The 19,298-nt window shown below is 38.7% G+C and overlaps 1 protein-coding gene across 5 annotated transcripts in view; it reads left to right on the forward strand.

Moving 5' to 3' along the window:
* The first annotated feature begins 572 nt into the window (after nt 1–572).
* The window catches only part of csnk1g2b (casein kinase 1, gamma 2b), a 36,845-nt gene continuing 18,119 nt past the window's right edge, over nt 573–19,298 (forward strand). For all 5 annotated transcript variants that reach the window (XM_088312905.1, XM_088312908.1, XM_088312906.1 and 2 more), the window contains exons 1-2: nt 573–738; nt 4,139–4,877. In XM_088312905.1, the coding sequence (XP_088169031.1) occupies nt 4,650–4,877 (228 nt within the window). In that variant the 5' untranslated portion in view covers nt 573–738; nt 4,139–4,649. The remainder of the gene's footprint in view (nt 739–4,138; nt 4,878–19,298) is intronic.

The following is a 19,298-nucleotide window of genomic DNA, read 5'->3' on the forward strand; positions in this document are numbered from 1 at the left end:
GTTATAGTGGACTTATTCATCTTGGAATCATTCTTTTATAACACAAAAACTAGACTATTTATGTCCATTGTATATGACTACAGTAGATGAGTGCTTAAATTGTGTGGCTACAAAGTGACACAGGTGAGTTAAGCTTTTTTTTCAATGTTAAATGACCTTAGTAATTAATTAATGTTCAATATAGTTTCATTAACATTGAATACACAGCATGTCATGACTGTAGTATGCAGTGTTTTATGACATTTAATCACACAAGGAATTGTTTCTGGTATGTTTTCATTTTATGGAGCAAAAGCATCATGTGATGAAGTTTAGATTTACATTACTGTTAACTATAAACACAACATCCACACTATTGTTACGTCGTCCATATATGAAAATCGAATAAAAAGCAATCACTGGGGGGAAAATCTGGATTTTATAGCACCAACAATGTTTGTAATTGAATTAGTTATGACACTAGATAGACTTCTGTACGTGCACTTTACTTCCATTGCAACAGCGAAACTGCGGAAGTTGCGCTCTTTCTTTTCCGTATTCCCGAAAAAAAGTTACGTCCGTTTTTTTTTTCAACGTAGTAGTGGCGTGAGGCAGTGTGACGCTGTGTCAGGGTATCGGCAGTCGGGGGAGGCTTAAAGAGACATCATAGCAACTGGAGGACAAGAGGGGGAAAAATAAACGATTCATACCTACGAAGAGCCATGACTTCGATTGCCCGTCGATAGCTTAAGTCTAAAGGTAATTTCACACGTTTTGTTGTGGGCGTAAAAGCTCCTTCCCAGTTGTTGTTCCTCGAAGAAGAAAGCGCCTCGCCGTACATGAACGTTCTCGCTGTGTTTCGTGTGCTAGTTTGGCCAACCGCTAACGTTAGCATGTGAGCTAAAGAGGGACCGCTGGCGAACACTCGCTTGTTAGGATTAAGGAGTTGCCCGGCAGTGGTCGGCGCATTGCCAATGACTGCAATATGTATTTAGAATTAACCAGTCACGTTAAATGGTGATCGATCTGACTGAAAGTATTCAACAGTCTATATAATCTATAACAACATCGGAAGTGACAGTGTTATTCATTTGTTATTAGTCATTTACGAACCCGATTAGCGTATCTTCGGGGCTGTCAATCAATGAATAATTTGTGCGATGTCCTCTTCCCACTTTTCAAGGCCTGCTCTGCTTAATGTTAATTAATCTTGGTTGTTATTTTTTAATATTCGAGTTGGTACATTAGCGCCGGCTAACGTTAGCTGTTTTTTATTAGGCGTAGGGCCAAGAGGAGCGGTGTTTTTTTAGATGTGCTAACGAGGTTAGCATTCATCAACTATGGAATATTTAGTACCAACCAGTATACATCCGCTTACAATTAGATGGTAGTTGGGCATGCTGTTTTTGTTTATGAATTATAAGACACCAAACGAATCTATACAAAATTCCTGAACGAATGAACAGCTATTTTGCTAAGTGGCTAAATAACGCTAAGATGTCTTGAGAGTAGCTGGCCTTGTCTTCCCCAACTAGCAAGTGTTAGTCTACGGTTATTTTTGAGGAAATATGTCGCTACTCCTTGTATTTAACGTCGACATCAACGCTTCCAAACGCAATATACTGTGGTACCCAGTTGAGGGGAAGGTTAGCAGTGAGACTACACAAAAGTAACGTAATATGACAGCTAGTAGTGAGCGAGCTAGTTGTTAGCGAGCATAAACCAACTAGGAAAATGCACACATTTTACATCGCTATCAGGATTCACCGATCGATGTGGGCTTTATTGATTAATGTCGTTTTAGGCTTTCACGTTGTTAAGGGCCCAATTCACTACTGAATTGATTCATTCCCTCCATCCGCGTTAATGTAAGCTTGCCAAAGCTACACTGAGAGAAGTGACGGAAAAGCCACTAGCCATGATTTAGACCTGGTTGTTTGGTGCCACCTTAAAACTTAGGCCTTATTGCTACGGTAGTAATCAAATTGGTAGGGTTAGCAAACTGTGCGTTCAAAAATAATCCACATACTCTCAAATAGAAGCAGGGTTAAAGATGCAAAAAGGCAGGAGTGGACTTCATTGTATTGTATCTCAATAACGTGTAAAATGTAAACCCATTCATACAAGCAATTCACATATTCATTATGCAACTTTACATTTCACAATTGTGATGATCTAGCATGGAAGCTCTAATGACTTTTAGGCACTTTGTTTATTGTACTTGTGCTCTCATGACCAGGTGGCTGCCCTCATTTCATTTCCGACAGAATGTATCACCCAGCATCATACTGTAGACATTTGCTGATCTCATAGCCACTCGTAGGCTATAATTTGAAATACAAGAAAAAAAAACCCGACTCTGCTTTTTTGTTTGCACTCCTTTTGCTTTTGAAAGTTTTTTTGTCAGTATTTTGTTATTTTACCTTTTTTGGAAAATGCTTCATTATCCCTCTTGTAATATTTGTTCCATCCAATTTTTGGTTTTGAAAAATTGAGATTTCGATTAGCCATGTAACAAGGTGTCCAAAAAATGACACTGTGTCAAAATGCAAGACTGATTGGAATGTCCATTTCAACCTGACTACAACGTAGCAATAAATTTGAACGATAAGTTTTGGAGAAATATATTTTATTTGGGGTGAAGAGAAGGTCATTTTGTGGACTATTTCTTGTAGCACCGCTAGAAAATCCGGTCAATGCCTTAAGTAACAAAAGTGATTATTTCTCAACTTATCTCCTTGACCCTTTCCTTTGTCTGTTACTCGGGGAACCAACTTCTCAGATTGTCTGACAAGTTTCATTTAAAAATATCCACCAATAAGAATTTCAGAGGGTTCTCCAAGTCAACATGTCAAAATTACTGAGACATTTCAAACTGCGTCACTTGTGAGAAGGGCTGTGTGGGCAGCAGAATAGGTCATATAGGTCATGTACTTTATTAGAGTATTTTTTCTCCTGGATTTATGTGTTATGGAGGATTTTAGATACCTGTGAAGTTTTACTTTTTCAATTTTGGATAGTTAAGCATGCCTGAGTGAATTTGACCCAGGAACATGTCTGTTATTCTTGAGAACTGAATATGACAGAAGGGCCAAACTAATTTGTGTGGACCATGTTACAATGTCAATTATTATATTATTATTCACTTCTTAATGTTCAGCATACTCTTTTCAGAGAATTTCGTTTATGTATGTTGTGGTACCTGTTGGTAATTTTGGAATAGACACTCTCTCTCTCTCTCTCTCTCTCTCTCTCTCTCTCTATATATATATATATATCCATTAAAGTCATTAAAGTGCCTTTCCATTGGTAATAGTTATGACCATTACCTGCTCTCTTCTGAACCAGCCTCTTAGCTTGTACATACATAGTGATGAGTAGAGCTGTTTTGGATGCATGGTTTAAGTTACACTGTCAATGGAAATTGAAATCATTCTGGGTATGGACAGCTGTGCCTGGAACTGATTGATTTCGACACCACAAGCATGTTGCCTTGCTGAAAAAATAAAAATGCTAATTGGATTCTCATGGATAGTTATCAGTCACTGTTGTGAATATGTGCTCATATTAAATAACTTTGGTATTGGTATTTGGTGCATTGTACCATTTGGAACAAGGTCCCGTTGAACAAGCATTCATAAGGAGCAGTCAAATTCCAATCTCCAAATGACTTTGACACGTTGGAAGAATAAATCACTGGTTTGTATTGTTGGCATGAGATGTCGCCATATCATTGTAATTGTAAAGTTGCAGCGCTAATCTCAACTCTAATTATCTAACATAAGAAACTGACCTTTGGGGTTTAAAATTTGGGTCTGTACTAGAATAGTTAAGTCACAAGTAGTCTTTCGACAAAGGTTGGTCATATAAAACCATAGCATTGACATAAGAGACTTAAATAAAAAATAAATCAATAAATAATAAAATAAATTAAATGATAAAAGAAAGTCATGACAAATAATTTAGTAACACAAACGGAATCTTGGCAATTAAAAAATGTACAGAATTCTATTTACAATCATTGACAATTTCATGTCTGACTGGAGCTATTTTTTGGTTTTACTGTGTTTGACGAAGAGTCGTTATGGGCCAAATGGGGAGCTATGACATCATAAATTATGAACTCATTCTTTTTTTTGTCTTTTTAATTCTTTTGCAGGTATCAAGGTGACATAAAACCAAGCCGGTACCTATTCATCTCATCGTTGTTTGCTCTCTGGGTCGCCCTATGCCGTGACCCTACAACATGGATTGCATCCACTGTATCACTGAGGGCTGACCACAAGGAATGAGGAACCCCAAGGGATGTTCCCAAGTGGGCTTGTGGATGCACTAGCTGGCTTTCGGAGTGTGCTTTTATGATTTGTACTGTTTGTGTCTCTCTGTGGGCACATTCGAACACCGCCTGCCTAGTCTCCTGTCGGGACCGTATTTCGATTTGACAAGCTGGAGTGACAACGAAGAATCAAGAAGACAAAACGGGAGGATGCAACATTAGATATAGATTCCTTTATTCGCCACTGCAGTTTTAACAGCAACACCTTTCCTCTGTCCTGTGACATTTGCCTCCCTGCCCCCCTTCCTAAAGCTTCCTCTGCCATTGTTACTGGATCTCCTATGGTTTGCATGGCTGGAGAATAACCGTGGAGAGGCCAGGGTATCACAAGCTTATGGATTTTGATAAGAGAGGGGGCAAGGGAGAGACAGAGGAAGGGAAAAAAATGTCTAAGACGGCAGGAAGCAGGACTGGACATGGGGGCCGGAGTTCTGGGACCAATTCTGGAGTTCTTATGGTTGGCCCAAACTTCCGTGTTGGTAAAAAGATTGGCTGCGGGAACTTTGGAGAGCTGCGCTTGGGAAAAAATCTCTATACCAACGAATATGTGGCGATCAAATTGGTAAGCGCACACTCTCATTTAGCACGGCACTCGATTGGTCCTCCTTTGTCAGTATTTGGAAAACCTAATCAACAATGCTTGTTTTGTGATGATCAAATATTCAAAACTCAATTGGACAAGTGCTCAAAGGGATCATTTGGGAGCCTGAACAAAGCGGGTCATTGTATTGGTCTACCACTCTTTTTTTCCATTCGAACCAATAGTTGTCGTCATGTGAAGAAGCCATTTCTGTGCAGGGGAATAAAGTGCAACATTTCTCATTGAACCACAACTATATGGAGCTAATTACCCCTCCTGAATAGAAAGGAAAAAAAACGTTTTGTCTAATAGGGGTGACACTTGCTTCTGCCTTGAAACGATTTTTTTGTTGCTTCAATGAAGCACGATTCCTTTGTTTATCTGTAAAGGAAAGAAATTGATGCAATGTGTTTTGAGCAAACAGTAAAAAAAAAGTATTACGGAAAGTCTTACTTTTTCAAGTTTCTTATCGATACATTGTAGGGCGCACCTATTGAATGTTCTGGTATTTTGATATTCTACTGAAAGTGTCATTGAATAATCGAGTATTTGGATTAAAACAAGTATATCTTTGATTGGTTAAAGAACAATTATGAATAGACATCAGAACCGCAAGCGATTTTGCCTGCTGAAATTGCACATCAGAGCAAGCAAGGATGGTTTGCTAGAAAATTGATCAGTATGAACTCCAACTGTATCAGACTATAAGCAGCAATGTTTGTCGTCATTTTCGCTTATTAAACTCCTTTTAAAAGAATGCTCTTGCCAGTGTTTATGGGGCACTCACTTAGCGGCTACTTGTTAGCCACTACCCGCCATTGCTGGGAACTGGCACCACATTGTAGAATATCAGCGTAAATTAGTTTTGTTTTAGTGTCCTTAATTAGCCCTTAGAACATCATAACGTGTTGATGATGTTGGCAACAGTTTGAAATGGAAATGTATCTTTAACTGGGCTCCAAGTGGTCAACTTGGAGTCTGGGAGAGGTTTCAACTCGGCCATCAAGCCATGCACAACCTCAAAATTAAAGCCCACTGTCGTACTGATAGCTGTATATTACTGTATTAGGGAAGATTTTATTTTGAAGTTGGCCTTCTCACCTCGTTGGCAGCATGCTACTGTTATGCATAGCAGTGTGACGGCAAGCTTGACCATGCACAGCAAATACACGCGTATCCGAGGGAGAAAACGATCATCAAGCATTCTTTTTTAATTAAGGTACTTGAAGTATTCACAAACTAAGTAATGTGGCATCTTTCCAAAGTATAGTACCATGCAGTGAGAAGTTGTGTCTGTAGTTATGCTTAGACGTTTACTACCAGGCCTGTTATATTGGTATCTAATGTTATTATATTGTTTGGGTTTTTAATGCTGAAATGAAGACCAGGCTTTGACCACATCAGGACATTTCCTTTGCACAGGCGCTTTACTCAAGTACTTTTATATGATTATTGTGTGTTGTTAATAATTAATGACATTCATTTATGCTTAGCTATCAAATGTGAATCAGAAAAATGCAAGACTATTCCTATTCTTTTTTATTTTTTTTAATAAATCTCAGCGCGTGTTCACATTTGCAAATGATCACTTTTTACAACGTTACTCGAAAATCTCAATGTCCCATGTTACATTAGCTACTTCTGTGTTCCTTGGGGGCAATCCGTTGCCGGTAGGCACCACTTTGGTGACCCGTGCTCTTTCGTATTGATAATTGGCTGACATTATCAAGGCTGATAATACATTAATGAAGGCAAAGCCTAAATGTAACCAAAGTTAAGTAGTCATTACAGGAGATGTTAGAGACTTGACGTCATTTCCACCACAGCTCCACTGGTCTGTGTATGATTATTCTTACATTTGTATATCCCGGAGAGGTCATTATCTCTGAATGGGCATCCACTGAAGGCTTTGTGAACCACATAGAAGGCAGAGGTTAGAAAACGTCTGTAATTGCAGTTCTCTCCTCTGAAATTTTACGATGTGCTCACTGCCTCTACCCTTGCCTGTGAACCCTCCCATCTGTTTGGGTATTTTTATCCCAATGGTATCCAGCTATATCTGGGTATGGCATTAAGGCAATACTATTGCTCCATGATTCTGGTGCCTACTCTAACTAGTGTTCATACACAAATAATAGCTAGGGGAGGTGAGCTGTCAAATGCATACGTTTTATTTTTTTAAGCATTCTCAGAAGTAGGAAAACAACTAGTGTATATGAGTTGGTGCTGGGCTTAAAAAAAGCTCACCCAACTCTGAACAGTTGTCTTTCCACATGTTGATGTCCATCCCCGATCTCCCTGCAGAAACACCCCAGCATAGGTGCTTACAGAATATGCTGGTTTTTCTGTGTTTTAGTCCCGGTCTTTCTGGTACACTTTCAAGACCAGCACAAAAACATATCAAAAGTTTTTTTTTTTTTTAATAGTAGGGCTCACAGGTCTGAGTGCCACTCCCTGTCAAGTTAGTGTGTGCTTCCTTGTAGACCTTAACAGCTGAACTTCATACAGTATTGTTTACTTGTTTGTCACCCACTTAAGCTGTAAACATTGCCTCACCACTATGGCACAATTAATCTAAATTTAATGATGATTTTGGTTTTGGCTTCCCATCATCATAAAAACTTTATAAACAAAGAAAATCAATTGATGTGGTGACATTGTGAAAGCATCCCGATAGCTTCGTGTTGCTAGCACCTCAGCAAGCGTGTGACATGTTTGTGATTCTTCCCTCCCCAAATGTGCGTCAAGCTGTTTAATGACACTCCTGTTCTACTTGATTGTGAAACTAAAGATGTTAGCACATTATATATTGAAACGTTTTCGGAAGATTTCCAGTACTCATGCTTAAGTCATTGTAAAATCACGTTGACCTGCTAATATGAGATCAGCAACGACTCCCTTTAATAAACCAATATTCACACAAATGTTGTAGGAACACATACAGAAAGGCAATATTTAAAGGCATAGATTCATTCTAATCTGTGAAAAAATACTTGGATTGCTAAAGATCACTAGCACCTTTTCTTTTCTTTATTTGGATCGCAGGGGGTCATTATCTCTGAATGGACGTCCACTAAAGTCAAAGGAAAACTGTAGTTCTCTCCTGTTAATGTAAAGTGTGTCCCCATGCACGGCTTCATATTGCCACACAAAGGCCACTGCACGCTCAGCATGAAAAGCTGGCATTTATTTATATTTGTAGTTTTTTTTTTTATTGTTAGTGTTTTAGTGTATTATTATTTTACTTTGTTACTTATCTTGGTTACTTTTTTCTTGTTCTTTCAGGTCATATTTAAAGTTGATTTTTCAAAGAATTTTTATTGTCATGCCAACACAGGCCCACAAGATACGGCACAAAATAAAATACCTGAGGTCCCAGGTTAGCCTACGAAGTCCCAAGACTTGTGAAAATGAAAATAAAAGTAAAACAACAAATTAATTAAACATATGTATATGATAAAGGGATTGAGGAGATGCTTTTTCATGGTTTGTGTGCAAAGATACAATGCAGAAAAGGTGTGGATGCAGCAGTGTCTAATGCAAGAAGCTTGAATGGGCGGCAGGGTAGTTGGCTGGTTAGCATGTCTGCCTTGGAGTACAGAGGTGCAAGGTTCTCTTAATTGTCCCTATTCCTGATTGTGAGTGTGACTGGTTGTTTGTCTTTGTGTGCCCTGCGATTGGCTGGCAACCATTTCAGGGCGTACCCTTCGAATCAGCTCGGATAGACTCAAGCACGCCTGCGACCCTCGTGAGGGTAATCAGATAATGGTTGGATGGATTAATTACAGTTTAATTTTAGTATTTCTTTTAAAAAACATAAGGCTTTAATAAAAAAAAAGAAATTCACAGCCTTTATGTTGTGCAACTTCACTTTAGCAGATAGCATTTTAGCATTTGACAGGGCTGTGCATTTATGACGTTAGACTAGCTGACAAGAAATAAGACAGATATTCTTATTTTTACTAGAAGTTTTTGAAGTGTACCCACTAAAATGAAAACATATTTACTGAAGGAGAATATTAGGCACTAGTGGTCCTTGATATTTTCTCCATCAAGTAAGAGTGAACCACACATCCCAGTTCCACAACAAAGTATTGACTGCTAGAAGTGACCAGCAACGGACTGCTCAGTTATCATCTTTTGTTCACTCCGCAGCGCTGTCTAACAAATTAAATAAACGCTGTCACGTTATGTTCATGGGCATACCTCTCACCAGGGGTGAGGTTGCCATTGGGACTTACGGGAAAATATGTGAATTTTCCCAAACGGCTGGTGTATTTCCGGGCCGGTCCTGGCCATCACTGCAGCCACTCCCGAAAACTGATATGGTGGGTCCAAGTTATAACGTTTGACAATGAGAACTAAACAATAGACAGAGGACAAAACAGAACCAAATTGTTATGATCAGCTCTACTTGCAGATCAAGAGAGGTGCCTATATGCACCAAAGACAACCAAGCATGACAGAATGACCTCTTTTACCACATTACAGCACAACTGAGAAATAGAGTAAGCTCTTCTTTGCCTGTGTTAATGTTGAAATGAAAAGCAAGAGACAAGTGGAAACTGCTGTGCGCTGAAAGGTTGTCTTTGTTAGCGAGCCTGGTCGACACACAGTGGGTCAGTTTGTGGTTTAGCTTGGTGCTGTCTGACTGAATGCCTGTGAGATGGTGACAGGACTGTATAGCCATTTACGTATGTACACTGCAGGCTATACACACAGGGAGATCCCAGTCCCTTAAAGAAAACACTAACATGTAATGTCCGTTGCCACGCTTTCGTTTAGAAGCCACTGTCAAACTGTACATATTTCAATGATTTGGCTGTGGATGAAAAACATCAGAGAAACTGAACATCTAATTGCCATTTATTTCAGTGCTAAAAGTTGCCCATGGGAGACACTAGATTCTTTGTCAGGATGAACGTCACCAAAATATTTTTACCAGGTACTGACTCTTGCTAATTATTTCCTGGGTCATGGTTCTGAGATGTTTTGAGGTGTTTTATCCAGTTCTTCTGTATGCCTCCCTGATAAACAGCTCTTATTTCAGTCTAGCTCAGCAGCTTACGTCAGCCTGCCATGAGGCAGTTGTCGCAGGACTGTAAAGGGGTAAAAGCTCTATCAGCATGTTTGGCACAATTTAAAGTGACATTTTGACAATTTAAGGTCTGCCCCCCCTTTGCTCTCGCTCTCTTGCGAGCACACTGACAAGGGTGAATGAATAAATACTGTGATGTAAAAACCACCTTCACTCAAATGCTAATCTGCTAATGAATCAGGAGCGACCAGCATCTTTACTCTTTACATTGACGTGTTGCTTTTACATGCGGCCCCTTTTTGGAAGTATTCGGGTTTTTAAAAGGCATGTAAATGCGTGCAATAACCCGAATATGCCTTTAATCTGTTTTTTTTTTTAAATCTGAATAACATCCCTGGGTTACTCCTTTTCTTAAACTAATTATGTGCGGATGTAGACGCCGATCGGAATGCCCCCATTGCATGAGACACTGCGCATGTTCATCTGCAAGGAATCTTGGTCTTTGTAGTACATGAAATAGTTGTATGCACGGTGTTTGGCATGCTACACTCCAGAAAAACACAATTAGTAATAAACAAATCATGGGAAAAGATAGCCTAAGTACGACACCACACTTTTGGTGCGTGAAGGAAGACAGGAAGGACGCGGAGATGACGTATAATTGCGTCATGACGTCCGTGCGTCGTCGTTTCAATCTGGTTATTTAAATGTAATGCCATGTAAACGGGTTATTCTGAATGACTTCAATGGGAATTTTGACCTTAACCTGAATATTTACTGCATGTAAACGTAGTCAGTGATTTATGTACAGGCATTAAATCTGGATAGAAACCTTGAAAGTGACTTGTGAGCAACAGAGAGAAGTGTCTGTATTGTCAAAATGTATGAAAAGTATGAAAAAGGCCACTTACCCAAAAGCACCACTGGGTTAAATTTTTGACACCTGGATAAACTATACTTGTTGCACACCAGTAGCTTTATGATTTGACTTCATGATATAATAGAGCCATCAGCGGATGTACCAAGTATTAGATTTAAATCACTTCAATATTATCTTTTACATGAAAGGCTCACACTATATTGCCCTTATATTAAAATGTTAATAAAGACTATTACAGAGAAATGCTGCGAGAACAGAGGTGAACAGTGCAGTAGATAAAATTGACTCATATGTGCACAGAATTGCAGATACATGTCAGTTTACCAAAACACAAATTAACATTAAAGACTATCTCCCTGTAACATAACATTATCCTTTTAAAATACAGTAGCACAAAATTGTAACTCTTTAGACAGTTTGGTATGGTTAGCAACAGATCGAGAATGGACTCAGCAGTTAACTCATTAATGCCTGTGTGTAAACACTAGCGTAATTGTGTGAAAACTGTCAACGTAAATCAAAGTTACTCCTCTATTCTTCTTGATTGGGAAAAGGGTAGCCTTTTTTTTTTTTTTTTACATTTCACCTATTTATCGTGAAAAAAAGCATATTGGTGTTTTAGCCATGTTTTTTGCAAATTTGTTGGGTTAAAAATAAAAATCCATTTGCAATGTACTGGGCATCAATTAAACACGGGTCTTCACTTTATTTTTCAATTTGCAATCTGAAACAATTTTATTTTATGTATTTTTTTTTTATTCAGAAATCTTTTAGTGTATATACCCGATGTACTGACTGTACTCTGCATTGGCACCAAAATCCTGCTAACAATTAAATTTCTCCAATGCCCTTTGATTTTTAAAACTGGTTTTAATTAGCTGTCGTAAATCTTAATTGGCCTCTGTAATAAACAGAGCCAAACTAAAATATTTAACAAAACAATTCTAGTATAGTTGGGCTGTGGCCTGTTATCGCTCTGAATCTGTGTCGTTAGTTCTTGACTATGTGTGTTAAATCTGAAATGAAACAGGAGACATGCTGGACACAGTCCAGCTGTTGTTCTATGACACCACTCTCTCCAGAACACTCTCCCAACTGTAGAAGACACTCCTGTTGTCAGGAAAACCTGCCCCCCTGGAACAAAACACTCGCATGTATTCCTCGGGTGTTTTCTTTTGTTTGACCTGTCCCATCAACCGATCATTCAGACTCGTGTTAGGGCTTCTGATTAAAGATTCACTTTGTTGACATATGAGTAGTTCTCTTAGAGTTGAGTCACATATCAATCTGTATATTGTGAAACGGTTTATTGGGAGTCATGCAAAGGTCACTCTATTCCGGGACCAATACATAATGTTGGTTATGTCGCATATGTGTCATACGTTAGCTTACCTTCACAAGTCAAACTGGCTTTTCTGATGAGAAATTGCTAAGATGTAACGCTACTGTATTAACCAGACCAGGGATGGGCATGGAATGAGATGGCGTCCCGCGACCACACTCTGAGCGGCCCCTTGATTAATATTGATTAATAGCCCCTGCAAATAGTCTGGTTATGTATTATGAAAAAAGAAAATATATTAATATATAAAATATATAAATTGGTCGACACCAAAAGGTATGCCTCGAAACTATTAATTAATTTTTCGTATTTATTTATTTTTTTTTTTAAATGGTTTCTAGGATGCCCGGAACCAATGAACCAATTTGTTGCTATGGACAGCCGGCTTTTTGTTGCGCTCCTTCGGCAGCCGAACTATTAATACAGGGATTCTTCCCATTGTTTTAGTCCAAATTAAAGTTTTGTGTCATCACTGCAAAGCGGAGCTCACTTGGAGATTGGGTTACTCGGGAACTTACAAATGGGAAAAACAACATGCAAAAAAGTAATATTTTCTTCGCATAAAGATGGTAATTATAAAACAAAGTATTATATCTTGAATATACGGGGCCAATGCTGGTTCTGGCAGGGCCTCCACAACATGGTGTCGGGCTACCACCTGATAGGCTTTATGTAGGATCCTGCTCAGCGTTTCCCACGTTTATTTACCGTATTTTCACAGCCAAAAGACGCGCCGTATCAAAGGGCGCTGCACGAGTTGAGGGTGCTATTTCTGTGTTTAATACTTAGACTCTGCGCGCCGCACTACGAGGCGTGTGTTACCATGCTAGCTCGCGCATGCTAGCTCGCGCAGGCTGATGGCTGTTAGTAGCAGCACTTCAGCTAAGACCAGTCAGAGATGTCATGGCAACTCATCTAATTGACTACGTCAGGGGGAGGGATGTCACTGGTCACCACACTCCTTAGAGTCATGATTTCAAATCAAAACCATAAATATCTCTGAACAGCATACAAGCAAATACTCAAACAAAGATATAAATGAACACAAAACATGGATCTCTCATGCCATTCCTATCACCAAAAGAAATAAAAATAACACAAAAACAGTACTGAGGCATTCTGGGAGATTATCACACTGAGGCATTCTGGGATCTTATCAGGTTAGAGAGATTTATTTTTTTTTGCAGTCATTTATCTAAACCTGTGATGTTTCTTGCTTGCAATAACATGAATGATAAGACAGACTACGACATTGTGGACAGGTGCCCTTTTGTCCAGCTTTCCCTTGCACCATCTCTTAAGATGTATTTTTCACAGTCAATTCGAAACATAGATATATCAGACTTTGGCCAGCAGCGTGTGCTAACATGCACTCTGCAATCCCACAAAGGGATCCAGGTCAATGGTCAATGCTCCGTCCATATAATAGGCGTGTCACACTACAAGGTGCCGCGTTTGTTTTGGGGAAGATTTGGGACTTTTAAGTTCCGCCCTAAGGTCCCGAAAATATGGTATCTGTGGCCATTCGCCACAAATTCTTTTTGTCCCACGGTAATAGATTTTTGCGCCACCTGTCAATTTGTTTGCAATTGATGCTGCTCTGCCGCGTGTTCATCTGCTTCAATACCCAAATGACTGAAGTATCAAACTTCTCACTGAAGTAACAAAAATATTCATATATAAATTTGAGAATTCATCTTAGTGGTATTGCAGGCTTCGACAACTCAGACGTTATTGATCCCCACGGCACTCCAGCAGATGTAATGGCCGTCTCGTCACTGCACCCTTGGTGCTCTTTTTTTTTTTTTTCCTGCAAACTGCACTCCATGTTTGGCAAAGTACTGTACAGTTGTCTGGATCAGAGACGTTTTGGATTATAATCTGAAAGACTATTAGAGGAGATGAATTGATCACAATCATGGTGGTTGAATTATTATTGTCGTCAATATAGAGCTGGAATTTTCGTACTGTGACACGGCGATATTTTTGCTCACGGATATCATACCGTCAGAATCCAATATCGACCCATGCTTTTTTGAAAACATTCTCTAGTAAAGTAAAAGAGACACCAAGAATGGTATTATTTAATATAACTAATGTAAATACTAGATTTGACACCATCGGGATTTTTGGCGCCAATCACTTTTACATGGACAGTGAGTAGAAATTTTTGATTTTTCAATTATTCGTTTTGAAAACCTATTAATTTCATTAATATGCAAAAAGAAGTATGTTCTATCATATCAATATATATATATTTGATATAATATAGCTTGTGCAACAAATGCAATGCACTTTTTTTCGTCACTTAAGGGAATACTAGATGTTTGTAATGACATTTTGCTTGCACCTCCGCTGTAATTGGTGGGCGACTTGCAAAATGTGGTATCTGAGTGGGCGTGTGTTTCAAAATACATGCGCTCCTAATTTCGGACATTGCATTCTAATTAGTTGCATGCATTTTGCACATTGTCCCTTTAAATAAACTGATCACAAGATGGATGTCACTTTGAATACATTTTCTGTATATACTTATTCTACTCATTTTTGCCAATGTTTTGCAAGTTTTTGCCATGCACCAACAAAACAGATTAAAGTTATTTCAAAGAATATATGGTTAAGTAAGGAAATATGTGGTTGACTTGTACATCTAGTTACAAAGGTTACTTCTGGTCTTTCTCTGGTGCGACTGAGCAGAGATCTTTAGCCTGGATGACATCATATGAAGAGATGGTTAATCCTCAGAAGATGATTGTTGATTTTGTATTCATACAAGTCTATGCGAGACTACCGCTGGTAAAATCCTGAAAACGCTCCATAATCTCTGATGACATAATCGTGTATTTGTACGAGCTTCAAGTGTTTACTCCAATAGGGACCCTTGAAATGCTTTTTAACGTGTTATTGAACATATCATACCAGAGCTGTTGTACAGGATTTTATCCTTCTAGAGCAATATTCAATGGCAGAAATATCGCTCATAAACTTTTTAACTATGAACAACAACAAGTGTTAGTCTGTTGTTATTATTTTCTGTATGGGCCTGTTGTTGCAAATTTTTATCTGACTTGGCTCCTAATCAAAGACAGTTGAAGCAGGAGTGGAATGGACCGTTTTTTTTTTTTAAAGTCGCTTCAATCCCTTGTCATCCATCCATACATCCCAATAAACAAGAATGTGCTTGTGATGCCCAACCCATCAGGTGTATCCTAGAACCAAAACATGTTGGTGCTTTGTGGAAGTCTTAACACGGCCAAAGGCACACACACGTATTTTGAACCAATATGCTGTGGTGTGGAACAGCTGAGGTGGAGAGGTTAGTGCAGCAGCAGGTCAGACAGGGAAGGGCCCTTCTGGCCTGTTGGTCAGCTGCCCTGGACACAGGTCAGCATTCTTGTTGAAATACTGCTCTCTTAATTAACACATAATAAGCTAACCAAAGTATAGTGTATAGGATTTGTTAAAGGGAGATTCCATCAAATTGCGTCACTCACTGAAGATTACAATTTATTTAGAAATCAGATAAATATTAACGATATCTGGTTGAGTAATACACTGATGTACAGTATATAGTAGCAGTCCATAGGCATTGTGCAAAGAAAAAAAATGGCCCAATTGGGCTTTGTGAAAGATTAGGTTGCCTTGAGAACAATTAGGACGCTTTGTTTCTGACATCATTGCCACATCATTTTAGTGTTTGGACTGAATGAAGTAATAACTCTCCGTTCCCGAGTGAGCAACATATTTTTGCGGTAATGATGTGGTGGCATTGCCAGTAACTTTCTAAGCATTCAGTCACATTGATGTTGAGTACTACGACACACTACTTGCATGAACTAGAAACAAGTGCGGACCGGTTTAGCGAAAGTCTGCATATGATTGACACCAATTGAACTGTATTGTATAAATGTATTATATTATCTATTTTTTTAGTTAAATGTTTACAAATATTGGAGGGTTAAAAAAATAGGAATCTGCAGGTGTAGGTGTACTGTACCTAAACCCAACTACTCCAAATTATCAACACAGCCTCATGCTCATTCATCCCTGCACATTGAATTTTTTATTCTTGAACAATCTATTCTTTTCATCAAGTACAAAATGCCCTTGTAAATATCATATAAAATTGAAGCGTCTTGCATTTTCATTCAGCTGCAGCCACCCCTTTGCTGAATTGCACCTAATGCACACATTTAAACCCTAATAAGCATCTTGCTTTTGTCTTTGTCAGATATTTTTGTCCTCTTTTAATTTCACAAATATTGGCATTTATTTGGATTCAAATAATATCAATAAAAATAAAAACAATAAATACAGAAAAAAAACAAATACCGGCTGCTGTGCATGCCTTGGCCTTTTAGGGGCACTGTGGCGCCATGTTTACATGGCGTACACATTTGCAATGAGAAGATTGTGAGTGAGTTGTATAACTTGTTTTTCTCCGATTGGGGAAAAATATGTGTCTTGGAGTATTTCTATATTATACTTCGGTACTCTGTGTTTTTGTGTGAATATTGGTTATTCGAAGGCGCTCCTGAAGTCTATGCTAATTTTCTTTTTGTGGTGCCGAAGTCATATGTAGAGAAAAGTGGTTAAGCACTTTGACAGCTGGTGACAGAAGTTCCTGGATAGAGCACTTGTGTGTTTAGGAGGAGACGCTCGCACCGATTCTATTCTGTTGTTGCAGTTGAGTATCTACTATGGTACCTGGCTGGATAAAAATGAGTTGGCTTCAAATAATCTTCTTTTGTTTTATTTTCACTCCACACAACTTCCTTTTTTGAAACACATTTGCTTAGCTCCTGGTACGTTCTTCCCCAAATTCCAAGCCATCTATTGGTGCAACTCTTGTTTGTAACTTTGAATTTCTTTATGTGTGTTTTAACACCTGCACTGTTTGGTCCACTTAAAACAGACCAATCTTTGTTTCCCACACTGGTTCCAAAATTAGAACCAGTGTGTCGCAAAACCTGCTGCTTTTGACGTTCAAAATTTGCAGCTCCAATAACAGCACAAATATGCAAAATGTAGGAATTGTGTTTTCCTACATTTCTGGGCCTGTACTCTAAGTGCCGCCCTCTTAATTTTTTGTCCAATGGCAGCATCGGCGATGAGGACCAAACAATTGGACCAACGCACTTTTCTAGTGTGAATGCACCCAAAGTAGTGACAAATTAACAGCAATATCCATGTGAGCCTATCAATGCTAAAAAAAAAAAAAACAACTGTCCATGCAATCACTTTGACCTTCATTACAGTAGTAACTGATTACAAATTTTATGGATTGAAATGTTATCAGGATTGATCAGTATGTAAATTAATTACACTCCAATATGGTTGCATGAATGCACGTGTGTGTATATATGTTTTAAAAATATAAGTAAGGCACACATTTGTATTGTAGCTATTTAAACTGAACACCAGAAAGAACTTATCTTACTTGGAGTAAAAAGATTTGTGTGTACCTCAGCATGTCAATTGTAGTTTTCACTCAAATTCCTTAACTATGTAACTGGGATTTAAAAAAAAAAAATTTTTTAAAGAAGGATCAAGGTTGCATGACCGCCCAGTTCCATTTGTCTTAAAATGACTTATGCAGCTAGTTTATGTCCGAGCATGGTCACCCGTTTCATTTCCTTTCATCCTGTGAGCAGATCACAAATGTGATATTTGCAATCGCTGAGAAAAATCCTTGTCAAATGCAAAGTTGTTACATCAGACATTTGCAGCTTGGCTCTGGTCATTTACACAACCATAGCTTAGTCCATCTGCTGGAAATAGAGATGACTCTTAAGTAGGCTACATAAAGCTGCCATAAGCTTCTGTTTCCTATTGTAAGCTGTTTTAAATGGTTCTGCAGTGTAGTGTGCCATCTGTTTTGACCCATCATTTATATATTTGCTGTCCATGTTCATGGGTGGTGGGGGGGGGGGAGCGGTGGGGGTGTTCACACTAGCAGAGCAGTTGCTTGCTTTGCCTCTCAGGCTCGTCACATGTCTTCATCCCACAGGCTTGCACTCTTCTGCATTACTCGCTCTGCCTGCCCTGCTCACAGTTTCACTTGTCCCTTTTGGGACTCTTATGCATGGACAAAAAGCCTCTGGATATTCTCTTGTTGCCATGCTGTGGGAGTTAGTGTGACGTCTTTCAGATCAACCACTCATTTTGTACGTTTCGGGATTTGATTGCGCTTTAATTTTTTCGTGTGTGTTTCATGTGTTCTATTGAAATATTTCTTTGACTGGCACCTAAAATACAAATAGGAGATACAGTCTGAATAGGCAAGAACATACACTCATTCTTCGCTTCCTTGAGCACAACTTACTTGGTAGGCAGATTTTAAGTGCTGGCATGGTGGCAGAATAGAAAATGGTCCTGATTTGATTAGGCCATAGAGAGAGTTAAGTGAGAGCTTAACAAGCTTCAGCTTTCCTTCAATTTAAATTTCAGGAATAAATCTGTAATAACATGGACATGAGCAAGGCAAAGCAGTTTGATTTATATGACACATTTCATGCACAAGGTGCTTCACACAAGCAAAGTAATACTTTAGATATTCTTTTAGGAAGGTGGCCTCAAATTTGCTTGATATAAGAGAAGAAACATTTTTATAGATTTTTTTTTTTTTTTTACATCTTAAAGTATCCATCCATCCATTATCCAGTCCAGAACAAAAAGTATATGCGAGGATGAAAAAATGCTTTAAAGACAGAATGTTCAAAGCTTTGGATAATTGCACACATAAAAAAAGCTAATGTGTAACGTGCCAATTGCTGGCTAAAGTTACGAAACTGCACATCTAGTTGTGTAACGTAAACATCATTAGCTACTTAAACATAGTCAATCGTTGCTAATTATATAGAACCAGCCGCTGGTGCGATTTCAAACTCTTTGTTGAACAATTAACAAAATACAGGAAACAGAAGGACGTTCCTAGCACACCTAGCGGTACACTCAACAGGTGACGTCACACCAGAATGGCTAAAGTTCAGCCAATTCACGCCCAACTAATTCTACATTATCACTCGCTGACATTCACACCAATCAACAGGTCAAAGGCGCACACACATTCACAGTCAGTAGCTGTTTTTACCTCTAACGTTGCATTAAGATTTGAATGAAACCAAATGACCAAACACTAGA

The sequence above is a fragment of the Idiotropiscis lumnitzeri genome, chromosome 13 (genome assembly GCF_059441095.1).
Source record: "Idiotropiscis lumnitzeri isolate Australia: NSW breed Sydney's pygmy pipehorse chromosome 13, RoL_Ilum_1.0, whole genome shotgun sequence".
Taxonomy (NCBI): Eukaryota; Metazoa; Chordata; class Actinopteri; order Syngnathiformes; family Syngnathidae; genus Idiotropiscis; species Idiotropiscis lumnitzeri.